The sequence below is a fragment of the Metarhizium album genome, assembly GCF_000804445.1.
Source record: "Metarhizium album ARSEF 1941 chromosome Unknown scaffold_24, whole genome shotgun sequence".
Classification (NCBI taxonomy): domain Eukaryota; kingdom Fungi; phylum Ascomycota; class Sordariomycetes; order Hypocreales; family Clavicipitaceae; genus Metarhizium; species Metarhizium album.
In genome coordinates, this window is record NW_024467598.1 from 90394 (window position 1) to 105088 (window position 14695).

The 14695-nt window shown below is 53.9% G+C and overlaps 4 protein-coding genes across 4 annotated transcripts; 2 read left to right on the forward strand and 2 right to left on the reverse strand.

Annotated features, from left to right (window-relative positions):
• Nucleotides 1-173: 173 nt before the first annotated feature.
• MAM_06788 (Ubiquitin-conjugating enzyme/RWD-like protein) lies at nt 174-914 on the reverse strand (the record flags this gene model as incomplete). The annotated part of the gene is made up of 2 exons (XM_040825586.1): nt 174-796; nt 848-914. The coding sequence occupies 2 exons, from the start codon at nt 912-914 to the stop codon at nt 174-176; spliced, it is 690 nt and encodes a 229-aa protein (XP_040676350.1).
• A 286-nt stretch (nt 915-1200) lies between these two features.
• Nucleotides 1201-3349, forward strand: MAM_06789 (RNA-binding protein of the Puf family,translational repressor; the record flags this gene model as incomplete). Its single annotated transcript, XM_040825587.1, has 2 exons — nt 1201-1453; nt 1524-3349. The coding sequence occupies 2 exons, from the start codon at nt 1201-1203 to the stop codon at nt 3347-3349; spliced, it is 2079 nt and encodes a 692-aa protein (XP_040676351.1).
• A 2247-nt stretch (nt 3350-5596) lies between these two features.
• Nucleotides 5597-7240, reverse strand: MAM_06790 (Major facilitator superfamily domain, general substrate transporter; the record flags this gene model as incomplete). The annotated part of the gene is made up of 3 exons (XM_040825588.1): nt 5597-5845; nt 5917-6021; nt 6092-7240. 3 exons carry the CDS (start codon nt 7238-7240, stop codon nt 5597-5599), a joined length of 1503 nt encoding a protein of 500 aa, XP_040676352.1.
• Nucleotides 7241-12871: 5631 nt separating this feature from the next.
• On the forward strand, nt 12872-13902 carry MAM_06791 (uncharacterized protein; the record flags this gene model as incomplete). Its single annotated transcript, XM_040825589.1, has 2 exons — nt 12872-13541; nt 13607-13902. The coding sequence occupies 2 exons, from the start codon at nt 12872-12874 to the stop codon at nt 13900-13902; spliced, it is 966 nt and encodes a 321-aa protein (XP_040676353.1).
• Nucleotides 13903-14695: the final 793 nt, after the last annotated feature.

A 14695-nucleotide genomic window follows, 5' to 3' on the forward strand; every position in this document is an offset into this window, starting at 1 on the left:
TTGTTTAATCAACAGGAACAAGAAACTTGTTTAGATTTCAAGGACATATATACCACGCCCATTTCACGTCTGTCGCTCCAGGCTCTGCTCTTTTACGCAGGGCACCCAGACAACATTATTCCAAACTCCAAATAATGCATTGCCCATTTAACATTCTGAAATCAAGGTAATAATCAAGCCTCCACCGCCAGCTTTCCCACCCCGTCGGTCGGTACATCTTCCTCATCACCCTCCTCATCTTCTCCGTTCCCAGCCAAGCCTCTCTGCCACAGCTGTTTCCCCGTCAGCTTGACAGGTTCCTTGATCTTGGCCTTTTTCAGTTCCGCCAGTCTCTCCTCCTCCTCTAGCCTCTCCTTCTCCTCCGTCTCTTTCAGGAATCCCTCGCGCCACTTGAGGAACGTCTCTGGCGTGACTTGTGTTCCGTGAAATTTCTTGTTTTCTTCCCGCTCTGCTGCTAGGAGCGCTTCCTCACGTGCTCTGGCGGCAGAGTCCTTGCGGTCTTGGATGAGTTGCTCGGCGGCTTCTTTTAGGGCCGAGACAATTGTGAATACCATGGCTATGCCAAGGTTCTCCTGGATGGTTTCTTGTATGCTCTCGAGGAGCTGTTGGCGGTCGTTGCTGATGCTAAAGTGTTGATGGGGCGTGCAAGTCTGCGCCGCCAGCAGGTCGAGGTGGGGGGCAACATCGGGATATTCGTCCGGGTAACGGACCTGAAGGATGAACGAGGGTGCTTCTTGGTCTTCCTCGTCGAGGATGTCGAGCGTGATGGACACTTGGAACTCGGTTTCGGAGAGATCTTTCAGTTGTTAGTTGACGGGTTGATGGACCGGTGGGACGCGTGGCGAACCGGTGATTTCTTCAGGGAAGATGGACTCGAGAACCTCGCGCTCTTCGACCTGCTCTTCACGGCCCATGGCGACGGATTTGCGTTGGATTGCAACGCCCAGGCGCAGTTGAAGTTGAGTTGCCGATTCAACATGCGCTTGCTTGTAGCATGCAAAACCGCCGTCGGGGGGGACGGACGGGCGCCGGGGGGTTGGGGGGTGGAGTTTCAGGCATAACGTCGCGCTCACCGCTCGGCAGATTCCCAAAAAATTTTGGGAGGCTTAATCAGTGGACTGCTGCAGGATAATATCACAAGCCGAGTCTTTCAGATGAGAGTACGCCATACTGCCATCCAATTGTGCCCACGCCGTCAAGATGGCTGCCAGACCAGTTGCCGCTGGGAAGAAGAGAAAAGCCACGCCGAGTAGCAAGGGCAGGTCTGATTCCAAAAAGGCTCGCGTTGAGGAGTCCAAGGCGGTCAAGGTCAAGGTCAAGACATTGTCGGCATCAAGCGACGACTTTTCGGATTCCGATCCCGAAGGCGGCGGCGTCGGGCTGGATGCTGGAGACAAGGAAAGGTCGCCGAACAGGACAGACTCTGGTGCCAGTGGCAACGCATTTGATCGCAGTGAGTCCAAGGCGGAGAAAAAGAAGGAGAAGGACCTTGCACTTGGCTGTGCTGCCGTTTTTGCTAACAGCGCTGGCAGCCGGCCTCACGTCACGCGAATCGCACGCAAAGCAAAAGCAACTAGCTCAGGAAAGAAAAGCTGCCAAACCCCTCGCCGACGAAGTCCAACGCACCAAGAAGATCTGGGAACGATTGAGGAGAAAATCGCACGTGCCCAAGGAGGAGCGGCAAAAGTTGGTGGAGGAGCTGTTTGGCATCATTACCGGTCGATGCCGAGACTTTGTCCTCAAGCACGATGCCGTCCGCGCTGTCCAGACGGCCATAAAGTATGCCACGCCGGACCAAAGGCGGCAGATCGCCCGAGAGCTCGAGGGGAGCTATGCGCAGCTTGCCGAGAGCAAATACGCCAAGTTCTTGATTGGCAAGTTGCTCGTCCACCAAGACGATGAGATTCGAGACTTGGTTATACCCAATTTTTACGGCAAGGTACGCAAGCTCATCAACCACCCCGAGGCCTCGTGGATCCTGGACGACATCTACCGGACTGTGGCCTCCAAGGAGCAAAAGGCCACCCTGTTGCGCGAATGGTACGGGCCCGAATTCAGCATCAAGGAGCTGACCAAGGACGCCAAGCCCACCGCGGATCTGAAGGAGATCCTCGCGGCGGAACCCAGTAAGCGGGGACCTATCCGGAAGACCTTGTTGGACATGATCAACTCCCTTGTCCAGAAGCGCATGACTGGTTTCACCATGCTGCACGACGCCATGTTGCAGTACTTTGTCACGACACAGCCGGGAACTGAAGAGTTCAGCGAGTTTGTTGAAATGGTCAAGGGAGACGAGACGGGCGACTTGCTCAAGAACATGGCCTTTACCAAGTCTGGTGCGCGACTGTCATGCTTGCTGTTGGCGTACGGGTCGGCCAAGGACCGGAAACAGTACCTCAAGGCGTACAAGGACACACTGGCTCTCATGTCTGGCGACCAGCATGCTCACACGGTCATCTTGACAGCGTACGATGTCATTGACGACACAAAGCTCACAGCCAAGTCCATATTCCCCGAGTTGGTTGGTGAAAAGGACGACGAGCAGGCGCAGAACATTGTCGGCGCGGCCAACAACCCCAACGCCCGGACAACGTTTCTCTACCTGTTCGAGGGTCTGTCCAGGTCTCTGTTCCCCGCCAGCCACTCATTTGACCATGAAGTGTTGAAGCAAGTCCACGAGATCCGCAAGACCACCAGCAAAAAGGACGCAAATATTCGACAGCAGGAACTCATTGCCGCCCTCTCGCCGCAGCTTCTCAGAGCCATTGAGCAAGTAGCTGCCGATCTGACGTCTACCGCCTTCGGGTGTCAGTTCATCACCGACGTCCTCCTCTCCGGCACTGGTGACAAGACCAAGGCCCTCGAAGCCATTGCGCAATCGGCCCTTGGCGATCCCAAGGAGGAACCCGCCGCCCAGGGCGGCCTCGATGCTGTTCCTCACATTTCGGCCACGCCCTTTGGCGGTCGCATGCTGAAGTCCCTGATCCAAGGTGGCAGATTCGACAAGGCAACCGGCACGATTATCCCGGCGGACCCTCCCCTCAACTTTTCGGATACCTTGTACCCCGTTGTCAAGGACTACATCATCGACTGGGCCACTGGACCAAGCTCTTTTGTAGTTGTCGGTCTCTTGGAATCCAACGACTTTGGCAGCACGGACGAGTTGAAGCGGACGCTCGAGAGAAACAAGCAGGTGCTGGAACAAGCTGCTGTGGAGATGACACCTGAGCAAAAGGCGGCCAAGGATGCCCAAGAGGACAAGCCAGAAAAAGGGGGGAAGAAGGGTAAGAAGAGGTCCGATGCGGCGGTTGGTAACGTTGGTAGCAAGATCTTGTTAGGCAAGCTCTAAGATGGTGGCTTTCTTTTCTACTTTCATCTGTCGGTGGATTTGGATCCAAAGTGTTGGGATGGCATTCAGTTGAGCGATATGACTCGGCGTTTGGACCTGTTCGTGATCAACCCGGTAGCTCTACTGCAGGAACAAGAAAAAATCGGTGCATTTGATGTACTTTGCGTAACCGCTGGGCCATGGGAAGCGCAAAGCTGCCGTCTTGTTTCCAAATCACCCGGCTGGCAATGACCGGGGTCGTGGGAAAACTTGAGGGCCAAAGTCGTCTTTCACTGAACAGGGGCTGGAATTATGCCAGAGCAGGATGAGGGCAACTCATTCACCCACGTTTCGCTCTGATCCCCCCTTACAATACATGTCGTTCCCGCGAGTCCTCCGCTGCCTCGCTTCGACTGTCTCTTCTCCTGTCTCTTCTCTCAGCTCTCCGGCCTCCGTGGGGACGACGAGCCCAGACAGTACATTCGGCTTGTCGCGCGAGCCTTTTCGGCAATCTGCCCATCAACGATGGCCTCGTGAAAGTCCGCACCCCGACCGTAGAAACTGTGAGGCTGACGGACCTAAAGTCAGCGAGTCGACCGGCATCTTTGGCAATCACCATCGCATGCATCACTCGGCACTCGGTGAGGCAACCCGCGGGAGCGCTCAACACAACTTTTGAAGGCGCGTCAGAATCATCTAGCTGTAAAGGACGAGGGACCGAACAGCCCAGCCACCATGTCCACGTAGATCCACGTCGAAAATCGAACGTGCGTCGTGTAGAGGAGCTTCGCCTCCCGGCGCGCCCTGGATCGGCTTGATGACATGATTTACCCACTCGATCAACTTCCGAGGAAACGCGGCTTGAGAGGACAGGAGAAGCCGACGAGACGAGCATCGTCTCAGATCTCGTTCTCTCTTTTGCACGGAGCTTGGGCCACAGTGCTGCGAGGTTGTACGACAACAACGCAGATGTGACAGATTGCAACCCATGCCTCGTGCTTTGGGGCGCTCAGGACTTCCGATGGATCTTCCGGAACGGCGTCCCGTCTGATCGCCCTGGCTCAGTCTCTCAACGTGGGCCATGAGCCGGCCTCCTCAATGAGTATCAATCTCCGTACCGGGGGCAGGTAGTAACAGGCTCTTCATTCTCCTTGGCACTCCATTGATATTCACGAGTGTGAAAGAACAGAAACCGCCACCGCGTCGTCCGACGAAGCGTCCCAAAGCCTTGTGGCCCGCCTCGGACCGTGGCTGAGGGATGTCGAAGCCCGGTCCGTCGTGATGGTTGCTAGGCCGTCCAGCATAACAGTCTACCCCGGTCGGTCGAGTTGCTCCAAGCCGTGATGCCAGTACCCTCTGAGTCTTTTGCACGGCCACAGAAAGGCATGGGCTGCCGCGAAGTGTATGTCGAGGGTGTCACGTCTATATATACCCTCGGCTTGGAATGCAACCGGGTCAAGTGGGGGTTTGCCACAGGCTCACGACGGACGGGTTCATTGGCCATAGTACACCTTGGAGCGTGCTGGTGATGCACAAGACCAACCGAGAACGGGATGCCTCGGAATCTGGCCTGCGTAGAAGAAATGAGCGGCGGCCGAGAAGGTCGGGCGCGCTTCTCAAGTCGAATCCTAAAAACTCAAGTCGAATCCTAGAAAGTCCTTTGATTGCGATCGAGTCAGATGCGTGGACTGAGCGTCGGATAATCGACGAGTTGCTACGTTTCAGAGCACACTCGCCGTCCGCCCCCGAAGAAACGAGGTTGGCTGGTTGATATCTCGACGGACGACGCCTCGGAAGAAGAGGCACTCGGAAAGGGACCACTCTCGAAGGACTCGTCAAACCCGGTTGATCCGTACTAGTGTTTCTGTACTTGGGATCCTGCCACATGTCAGGACATTTTCGGCTGTTGGCCTCTTCGAGACATTGGGGATTCTGCAGCATACGAAATGGATGGACTTGCCGGGCTGCCTGAATGAGGTGCTCCAACCAGGGTCCCCGTTTGTGCCCGTGTGCGACAACAGGCATCGACTGGCATCAATTGTCAAGAGGACGAAGAATGTAAAATGCTGCTGGGCGATGCCCGTCCTCGTTGTACGGGAGAGAGACGGTTGCACGTGACAGAGATGCCAACATTGGACGAGACTTTCTTCCCGAGCGCATGGCAGGACAGGACAGTCAGCCCAAGAGCTACGATGTGACACATGAGCGGATTCCTTTCAGCGACTGAATTGTGATCAATTCAGAGGACTCGTCATCGAGTCCGCAGGCTCAAAAATCGCGACAAGTAGGCTGTTTCTGCGCCATGACCGTGTACGTATTTGCCAAGGCAATTCTCGACTTCTTGCCCCAAACGAGCAACAAAGCAGGAATCAGCAAAACCACAGAGGAAATAACGGCCACCAGAATATGCATGTTTCTCAAGCCCATCCCGGCGATCCAGGGTGTGAGCGTGAACAGCACAACCACAGAAAGCACGTTGCGAGAAAAAACGATGCCAACCATGGCGTTGCCGATGATCTGCTTTGCGGTTAGTCTGGCTATGTTCCAGGGCAGCCCGGCTGCCTCTGCGTAGTCATGACGCGACTCACGTGGTGATAACAGTCCATAGCATAAGACAGTGCAATGCTTCCTGTGACTCCCAAGTTGAAGCCCAAGATGCCAAAGCCCACGGCGATCAGTGGCCAGGGAGTTCCCTGCGGAGACGGACGTGGTTGGCATTGTACTTGCAACAGCGAAACGCCCCTCGACTTGATGGTCACTTACATATGCTATACCCAACCCAACCATGAGGACACTGCAAGGCGTTAGGAGGGCCGAGGGCAGCGCCAGCCACAGCCGCATCTCTGGCTCGTAAATTCCACCATTCCTCTTGGACAGCCATAAGATGGATCTGTCATTCAGATATCCGCCAACGAAAATGCCGGGAAACGTTCCTATAAACGGCGCGAGGCTCATAAGACCGATGCCGGAGGAAGTGAAGTTGTACGGCGGCTCCAGCAGATACACTGCCTGGACAGACGTTACAATGGCAAACTCGGCAAGGGTTGTAGCATACGTGACAGCTGTATAGGTTATAGCCGGAAAAGTGAACAAGAGCCTAAACGGCTGCCATGCATTGCCATAGGCCGAGCCCTCCGATCTGGTAAAGAGCGCCAGGCGTTCGCGGAGAGGCATCATGGGGATGGCGGCATCCAGGACGACATTTGATTTTGTCCGTTCCACTGGCCTACCCTTGTCCTTTTGCGGAGACGCGGGTATGACTTCATGCGGCGCAATCTCTGGTTGATTCTGACCGGGCTCTCCGTGAAGGGTTGCAGGGAGCGATGGCTGACAATGCCCCTCTATGGCGGGCAGGTACTTGGACTCCTCGAAGAAGAGGAGGATGACGACCAAGCCCGTGCCAAGTAGAATCGTACACCACCACCACATCCATCTCCAACCCTGATTCTGAACCACGTACCCTGCGGCCACTGGACCGAGGAAAGCCCCGCTGGCGACAACAAACAGATAGCAGCCGTTCATGGCAGCGTGGTGGTGAACGAAGAAGAGGTCCGCAATGGTGATCTGCACAATGGATTCACTTATGGAGCCCCCGAGCCCGGCAAGCAAGTTGCTGACCCAAAGATCTACCCTGTTTTGCGTCCTGGCAGCCCAGATGCTGGCGGCGACTTGAATCGCGGTGCTGAGAATATAAAACGGGCGGCGTCCATACTTGTGCACAAGCGGAACGAAGACGAAACAACCGACGGCCAAGCCAGAGTAGTTGAAGGCTGTACCGGCGTTCAGGACGCCGACGGAGAAGCCTAGCTCCTCTTGATATTTCCCCCACGCGGTGAATGAGATGTCGAGCTGAACGAAAGTCATGAGGACATAGAAGGAGATGATGGTGAAGTTGACCGTCTTCCTCCACATGGACCAGTTGAGCGGATCATTGGGATCAGACGTCGGGATTGGATGTAGGATGACTCCCGTGCCAGAGTCGCTCACTGTAGGTTCCCCCCCCCCCTCTCTCCGTTAGCATCTGTCTGTCACGCAAAAGACACTAGACGAGTGCTCAAGAGTGCGTACATTCATTTAGGTTGACGGTTCCAGGTGCCCAAAACGCATCGTCCTGGCCGTGACTGGGTTGATGATGCGTTCCAACTTGGAATTGACTCATTTTCAAGAGACTAGCGGGGCGACTGAATAGCGACCAGTTTGTGCAAACGTCGCGAATTGGCTGTGATGCTGGACGAGGGAGGAGTCTCTTGAAAGCGACGGAATCTGACAATGCTGGGTTTTTCTCCTCAACTCAGCCTTCCACGTCGGAGGCATTGGACCAACGGCATGCGACGTAGCATTCTACTTTGCAGTGACTGTGCACTTGTAGGTGATCCCGCCATGTTACTGTTACGACTTGTCCCATTCGGAAGTCGGAATGCTGGGGGACTTGTGCCAATAGACGTGGCTGGGACTAATCGTGCCCGCCCCACTTTATGTGGTTCGGCTAGCAAAAGCCCTCACCACCAAAGGTGGTGCTCGACAGCAAGGCGGGCCGGACACCAAGGCGGGCCAATTTTCAACCTAGACGCGTTGAACCGCGAAAATGGCTGCAACTAGCGTCCAAACGGCAAAAAGCGATGTCGAATTACGTGTCAACGAGGCTCTTGAGTATATTGAGGAAAATCCAGGTGCAAAAATTCGCTCTGTGGCGAAGAAATTCAACGTGCCTCGTAGCCGGCTTCAACGACGTGCTAACGGCGTTCCTGCTAGGAAAGGCCATCCAGCAAGAAATACAATGCTTTCACGAGAAGAGGAAGTTGCTTTATGTAACTATATCGATCGCCTTGATAAGGCCAACTTCGCTGTACGACCTGAATTCATTACAGATGCTGCAAATTACATCCTAAAAGAGAGGGCATCGTCAACTGCCCCGCCTAGGCAAGTTGGAACGCGATGGACTACACGCTTTATCCAGCGGCATCACTATCATAAAGGTCTTCAAAAAAAGATTGATTCAAGTCGAAAAGCTTCAGAAGATGTGACAAGAGCTCTTTCTTATTACAACAAGCTTAAAGAGGCTATTCAGCAGTACGGAGTCCCTCCTGAAGATATCTGGAATATGGATGAGACTGGCTTTCGTATTGGAATGGGAAAGGACCATTTAGTTGTTACAAAGCGAAGAAGAGCGCATCTATTTTCAATGCCAGAAAACAGGGAGACTGCAACAGCAATAGAATGCATTTCTGCTGGCGGCAAAGTTATTCCTGCCTTTCTTATCCTTACAGGGCAAAAACACATGGAGTCCTGGTATCGGATAAAGGAGCTTGAAGCTAATACCAAAATAACAGTCTCACCAACCGGCTTTACGAATGACGAAATTGCAGTTGCTTGGATACAGCATTTTCAGGAATTTGCAACGCCAATAGGCAGATATCGCCTTTTAATCCTAGATGGCCACGGATCACACCATACAATTGAATTCGTTGAATACTGCGAACAGCACGATATAATTCCCTTTGCGTTGCCCTCGCACCTTACACACATCCTTCAACCTCTTGATGTTGTGATATTTCAGCCACTAAAGCATTATCATGCAAAGGCGTTGGATATCATTGTTCGAGACGGCGTGTTGAATATTACAAAGATTGAATTCCTTGCTTGCATTCAAGCTGACCTTGCCTGCGTTTGCGGGGAGGAAGGGGGGCCCGGCCCGCGGACGCCAGCAGTATTCCACGAAGGATTGGCCATGTCTGAAAAAGGCATTTGACGATCTGAAACAGACAGCGCTGCAGCCACGCACAGTGCATCGTTGTATGATGGCGTCCAGCATCCGAAGCGAGTAAAAGTGGCGTCCTCGACTGGTCGGTGTGCGTGCATGTACGGAGTAACGTTAGGATATACGTTGGGATACGGAGTATACACGGGCCGGCAGGGGTCTGGTGGCTCGGACTTTCTTCCGGACCCGCCCACTTGAGGGTTTCGGGTACGTCGCATGCTCACTGCTCACAGCTACCCTAGGTAGGAGGCAGTTGCTTTACTTTCATCAATATGATAAAGTTAAAGACCATACAAATTGGGCGGGTCCGAGACCGAAATCAGGATCCGGTCCGTCTGGTGTTTAACGTCTGTCTGCCATATGAGTGGAGGACCATGTACCGATAACCTTGAGCGTTTCAGGTGGAGGAGCCAGGAGCTGGTTGGAAAGCTTGCGAGACTGCGACTGCGACTGCGACCGTGACCGTGATGACTGTGGTTGGCAATGCCATCTCATCAACATACTCCGTACCGTCTGCGCGCTTGTTCCTCGTGTATCCCTTCGGCCAGCTGGAGGACTCAACATGTTCAAACAAATCTTGCCGCAAGATTGGCTGTTAGAAGACCACACGTGCCAGAAACGTTCAGGACTGGAAGGTGCTTCCAATTCCGAGCTCGAAGTTTGCTCTTATCTGCGAGAAGAGATCGTCAAACAACTCCGCATATCTGACCTCGGCGTATGTGTGCTACCTTGGCCGCAAGATATTCTTGAAGGTACGTTATATATGAGCGCATCCATGCCGAAATTCCAGGCGTTTCAGTCAGTTTTAAGGAAGGCGGTTTGTGTTTTGTGCGCGGTCCCTCGTCGCACATAGAAAGTCTTTGAGAAGCCCCGTATCGTAGCACATTTTCCAACTCGATTGTGCCGCACTCTCACGCCATTTCGTGTCGTCCCGGGTCAGGAACGTATCACGGCGTCGAGGAAAGTCTAGAATTGCAATCGGGGCAGCTGTTCCATTTTGTAAGATTTGACACTAATTTTTGAGAATTCTTTGCCGCGAAAATGACCGACGGGGAGTGCCTGTGTATCAATGAGGACGTTGGACGGCTCCATACAAGAAAAAAGAGGGCTTGTCATTGCCAAGCATGGAGAAGCCGACAGGTACTAATTAATTGCGTCGGGTTCGAGTGAACTGGTCGTGGCCACAAAGGGACCCTTGACGTGCTAGGACGGCCACAAGTCGGGCGTACGGCTCACGACTCCGGCTCACGACTCCGGCTCACGACTGGCACTGACGACTGACGACTGACGACTTGACGGCTCAGGACCTTGTTGCGACTCACGACTTAGGAGCCAATGCTGTTCTTGTTCTTGTACGGTAGCCCTCAACATGTTGCCTGATAAGTGGTCCAGCTGCCGGGAGAGTAGAAGTGGGTATAGCCTGTAGCATCCAAGTAGCTAATAGTAGTAATAAATATACTTGCCCATCAGTCAGGATTCAGCACATATGTACGGATACAGTAAACCATGTCTATAACGATCCTGTATCTTAGCGATATTCGGGTTTTTACGATAATTCACAGTTATCTAAGGTTTTTCCCTAGTAAATCGTTAATAGTCGCGTTACTAACGATATCGTTGACTTTTTGCTTAGTCACTATGCATTTTATCGTTATAAGGCCCCACTTTTTAGGCTGAATTTTCTTATAGTGGGGTTAGGTGGAGCTGGGTTTCCTAATAGTGGGGCAAATTTCGCTAATAATCCCTTAATATGTACTTTTACTAGTAATTTCTAAGGGGAGGTACAACCCCACAATAGTCGCATCTTAGCGATAGTCGCTATATTACGATGAAAAAAGGCTCACGAAGGTTATCGTTATAGAGGTGGTTTACTGTATGCACCAACGTATCGGCAATATCATATGTTATTGCGGAGCGGAATGAAGGCAAACCTTGGCAATTGTGGATGCGGCCCACGTGCCATCTGGTTCAGACGTCAACCGCTCCAGATGGCCAAAATCAGTTCGGTACTCCGTACTCTTGATAGAACTTCTTCCACACGTACGACTGACTAGTCGTGCAGCATGCTCTCCTCCAGTATTGACCAAAGCAAACATCCCTCGATCATGCGATCGGTGCCATCTCCTCAAGGAGCGCTGCGAGCGGCCTTTTGCATCCGAGACTTGTCCATGCCGTCGTTGCAGCCGCCTCAAAGTCAAGTGCCAAGGCAAGCGACCTCATAAACGAGCTGGTCCCCCCCCGAGAAGCCGCGCAGTTCAGAAAAGCCGTCTAGGCCCGGGCTCCCAAGCACAAGTTTGGTCGAGATGGAGCTGATTACAAGGAGCGCAACAGCACCGCCAGCCGATTCCCCAGCGTGCAGCAGTCCTCTTCCTAGCCTATGCCCAACCGTTGGACCATTTCCCCGGAGGAGCTATGGCACGTCAACAATCTTCTCACCAGCGACAGTTATCTGCAGGAACTGTGATGGGCCCCAGCTTCTTCCACAGACATCGAGGTACGCTTGTGTCCCAGCTTGAAACGTCTTGAGCTACGGTTGAAGACGTCTACGTGGCCTTGGCTCTAATATGGGGCTTGCGTGACACGTCCGCGTCCGCATCGCCCGACTATCCGTGGTTGAATCCGTGCTATAGGAGAGCCTCGTCTGCCGTTACGACTCTTCGCTCTCTGGATGTCGGCAGACAGCACCAGTTCCGGTCATGCGTAGTCCTCGGCGCCGCACTGCTCACGTTTGCTCTGAACCTGGCCCTATCATGAGACAGGGAAACTACCAGTCGAGCCCCATCTGTTGATACCATCTCTTTCAGTGAGATGACAGAGTGCTTGTTGTACGCAAGGATGCGTACCATGCTCGTTGAGCTGCCCCCAACCAGGCAGAATTGTACGTCGACCGGTGCATTGGATTCAGCGCCAACATCCTACCGCATTTGTTTCACACATGCAAACTCTCTGCGGAGATGGCCTATGCAGCCCCAGCAGATAAGAACGAGACCCTGAACCACCTCGAGGACGGGTTGCAGAGGCGGCAGCCCACAATACATGACAGTCGGATAACCGAGTTTACGGCCACTCAAGTTTCACAAATGATCTGCCAGGTCAGTGCCAAGTTGCGAAGCAGTTGAATCAACAGCTACTATGCGGCCGCTATGCTGCCAAGAGTGCACTTGGATGTCTTTTTTTCAGCGTAGCAATCAATCCACCGAGTTCACGCCGACAGGAAGTTTTGTCCACGCGCCGTACACTGTAACACGGGCTTTTCCCATTCAGTGTTTGCTGTCTGACACAGATAACCGATGAGCGTCGGCAATGGAACGCCGGTCAAATGTGACGTGATACTTTGAGCCCGCCTGCGTTTAGGCCGACGATGAGGAGCGAATGAGTTTTGTCTTGGTGCTGCATGTTGCAGTAGCATCGCTGTTGAATTCAGATATAATACTTGACTTCGAGTCCATCTTTGCGATCCCTCCCCGACCCGAACCACAAGCCGTCAATGAAACGTTTGGGAATACCAAACACAGCTTTGGCGTTTTGTGGAATCGCCTGGTAGAAGAAAAAAACTGTCTGGCAATTTGCGGCTCGTGTAACTGCCAGCCGGTCGTTCACCTGTAACCAGCCGGCAGCCCGTTTGCACTCTTCAACGCGTTGGTCCCTTGAATGTGAACGGTTCAGCGGAGAACTTCACCCAGATCCTGGCGCTTGTCCCATTCAACACGGTCTCTCTTCTCGTCCCGCCCTTGCATCAAGCTTAGTCTTCTCTGCTCGGCTCCTACGAGCTGACCACCGGGTCCATGCAAGCCCTAACAGTGTGCTCGACGGGGTCACACCTCTATACCTACCGCAGTGGATGCTCACTGCCCGGCTGTCCTCGCTGTCTTCTGAAACGAGAAGGCAACGGCAGTCCTCGTATTGATTCATCGACTTCATCAAACAAGGACTCTGCAAACAGCAGCTCTCCTGAGCCCGAGACCCTTGAAGCCGACGAGATTCGAGGAACAACCGAGGCCTCTTCTTCACCAAGCGAAACAAAAACCGATTCCGGAATCACTCACACAATCCCAAATTCGTCCATAGTTACCATAACGAGGCACACAGTCGTCTTCTCCGAGGCGCCCTCGCCATCCTCGACGTCACTCGCCGAAACCAGCCCCGGGACTGCAGCGGAGACCACCTGCTCGGGGTGCAGCGAGCCCATCCAGACGGCCAAATCCGAGCAAGAAGCCAGCAGTGCGGGCGGGGTGACTCCGGCCACTATTTCTGGAATAGCGGCTGCTGGTGTAGTGATCCTCGCTCTCGTGGCAATAATTTGGCTAGTGTCGCGACGGAGAAAAAGGGCGCGACAAAGTGCAGGCCCAAGCGAAGACGATCCGACTGGAGGCTCGCGAGTCGACGGGTATGAGAAGATGACGCCTCATACTACCGGTGAAGGGGGAGTCATCGATCCATTCGCCCCTTTTGGAGGTGAGTTGTGTTGAATCTTGGCAAGAAAGGGGGGAAGGAAAAGTAGGGTCTTGCTGACCATGCAGGGCGAACTGATCAACCTCACGGCTCGGATCCCCCGCAAAGCGAAACCTTTGAAATGGATGGCGCGGGCGTTGCTCCGGTTGAATTGCCAGCCGTCAGCATCTCGGAGGCTCCAGATACTCCGGCCTCGCCGTTGGATGTCGCGAGCTCTGCAAGTCCAGCCGGTGCCGACCCTAGAGCAACCCTCGCTTCGGGCTCCTGCCATGGACGCGCGCAATATGTGAATGAGTGGAAACGATACAGACCCATGGCAGAAGATGACGAGCAAGGGATGAGAAAGTCAGGGGCAGACTTGTAGGAGAGTTGCTGGCGAGATAGATGGCACGATATTGCTGGCTTTTCCGACAAGACGGTATAGTATAGAACGGGGAAACGCGGGAAATCAAAACACAATCGCAGAGACCAGCTTGATATCCCAAGAATTCTGTAATGCGTCCGCCTGACTTGACCAGAACAGACCACGGCGCGACGTTGTGTTTGTTGTCAGCCAGGAACTTGCGTCCGACTACCCATACATGCCGAAGTGTTGATCAACATAGAATGCCTCAGGCGTCCAAATGCCCATCCGACGCCGATAGTGGGACACACTTGCTCTGCCTCACGTCGAGTCGACAACATGATCTCAGATGCCCAGCTTGCATTCGCCGTGAGCGCAACACGAGTTAGCAAAACAAGCATCTGCCACGGCTGCCACGGGAGCTCCGTCACCGTGGACGTCCAACAGCCAGGCAAGGCGAGACTCAGCAACAGGGAAGCTTCATCGCAAAACACGACGGATTGCCGTGGCCTTGATGCCCAGCAGTCCGCAATGGTAGGCCGCGTGGTGCGCTGCCCCCAGATCGCGGCTTGAAAACCGTTCAACCGGACATTGATGCAGATCCGAGGCTACCCGCAACGCCTTGCCAAGCAGACAGGAGCAATCTTTATCCACAGGCGCCTCTGCCGGACAATAATAAGCTCCCACAGCCTCTCCACGCGGCATTTGCGCCGAGGCTGTCGCCTGCCTGTCTCGGTACCTTTGCAAGCCACCCGCGCGGAGTGGTCGCACATGGGCGGCGGGGGTTCTCGCAGAAAGCATCCGGCGAGCAGCC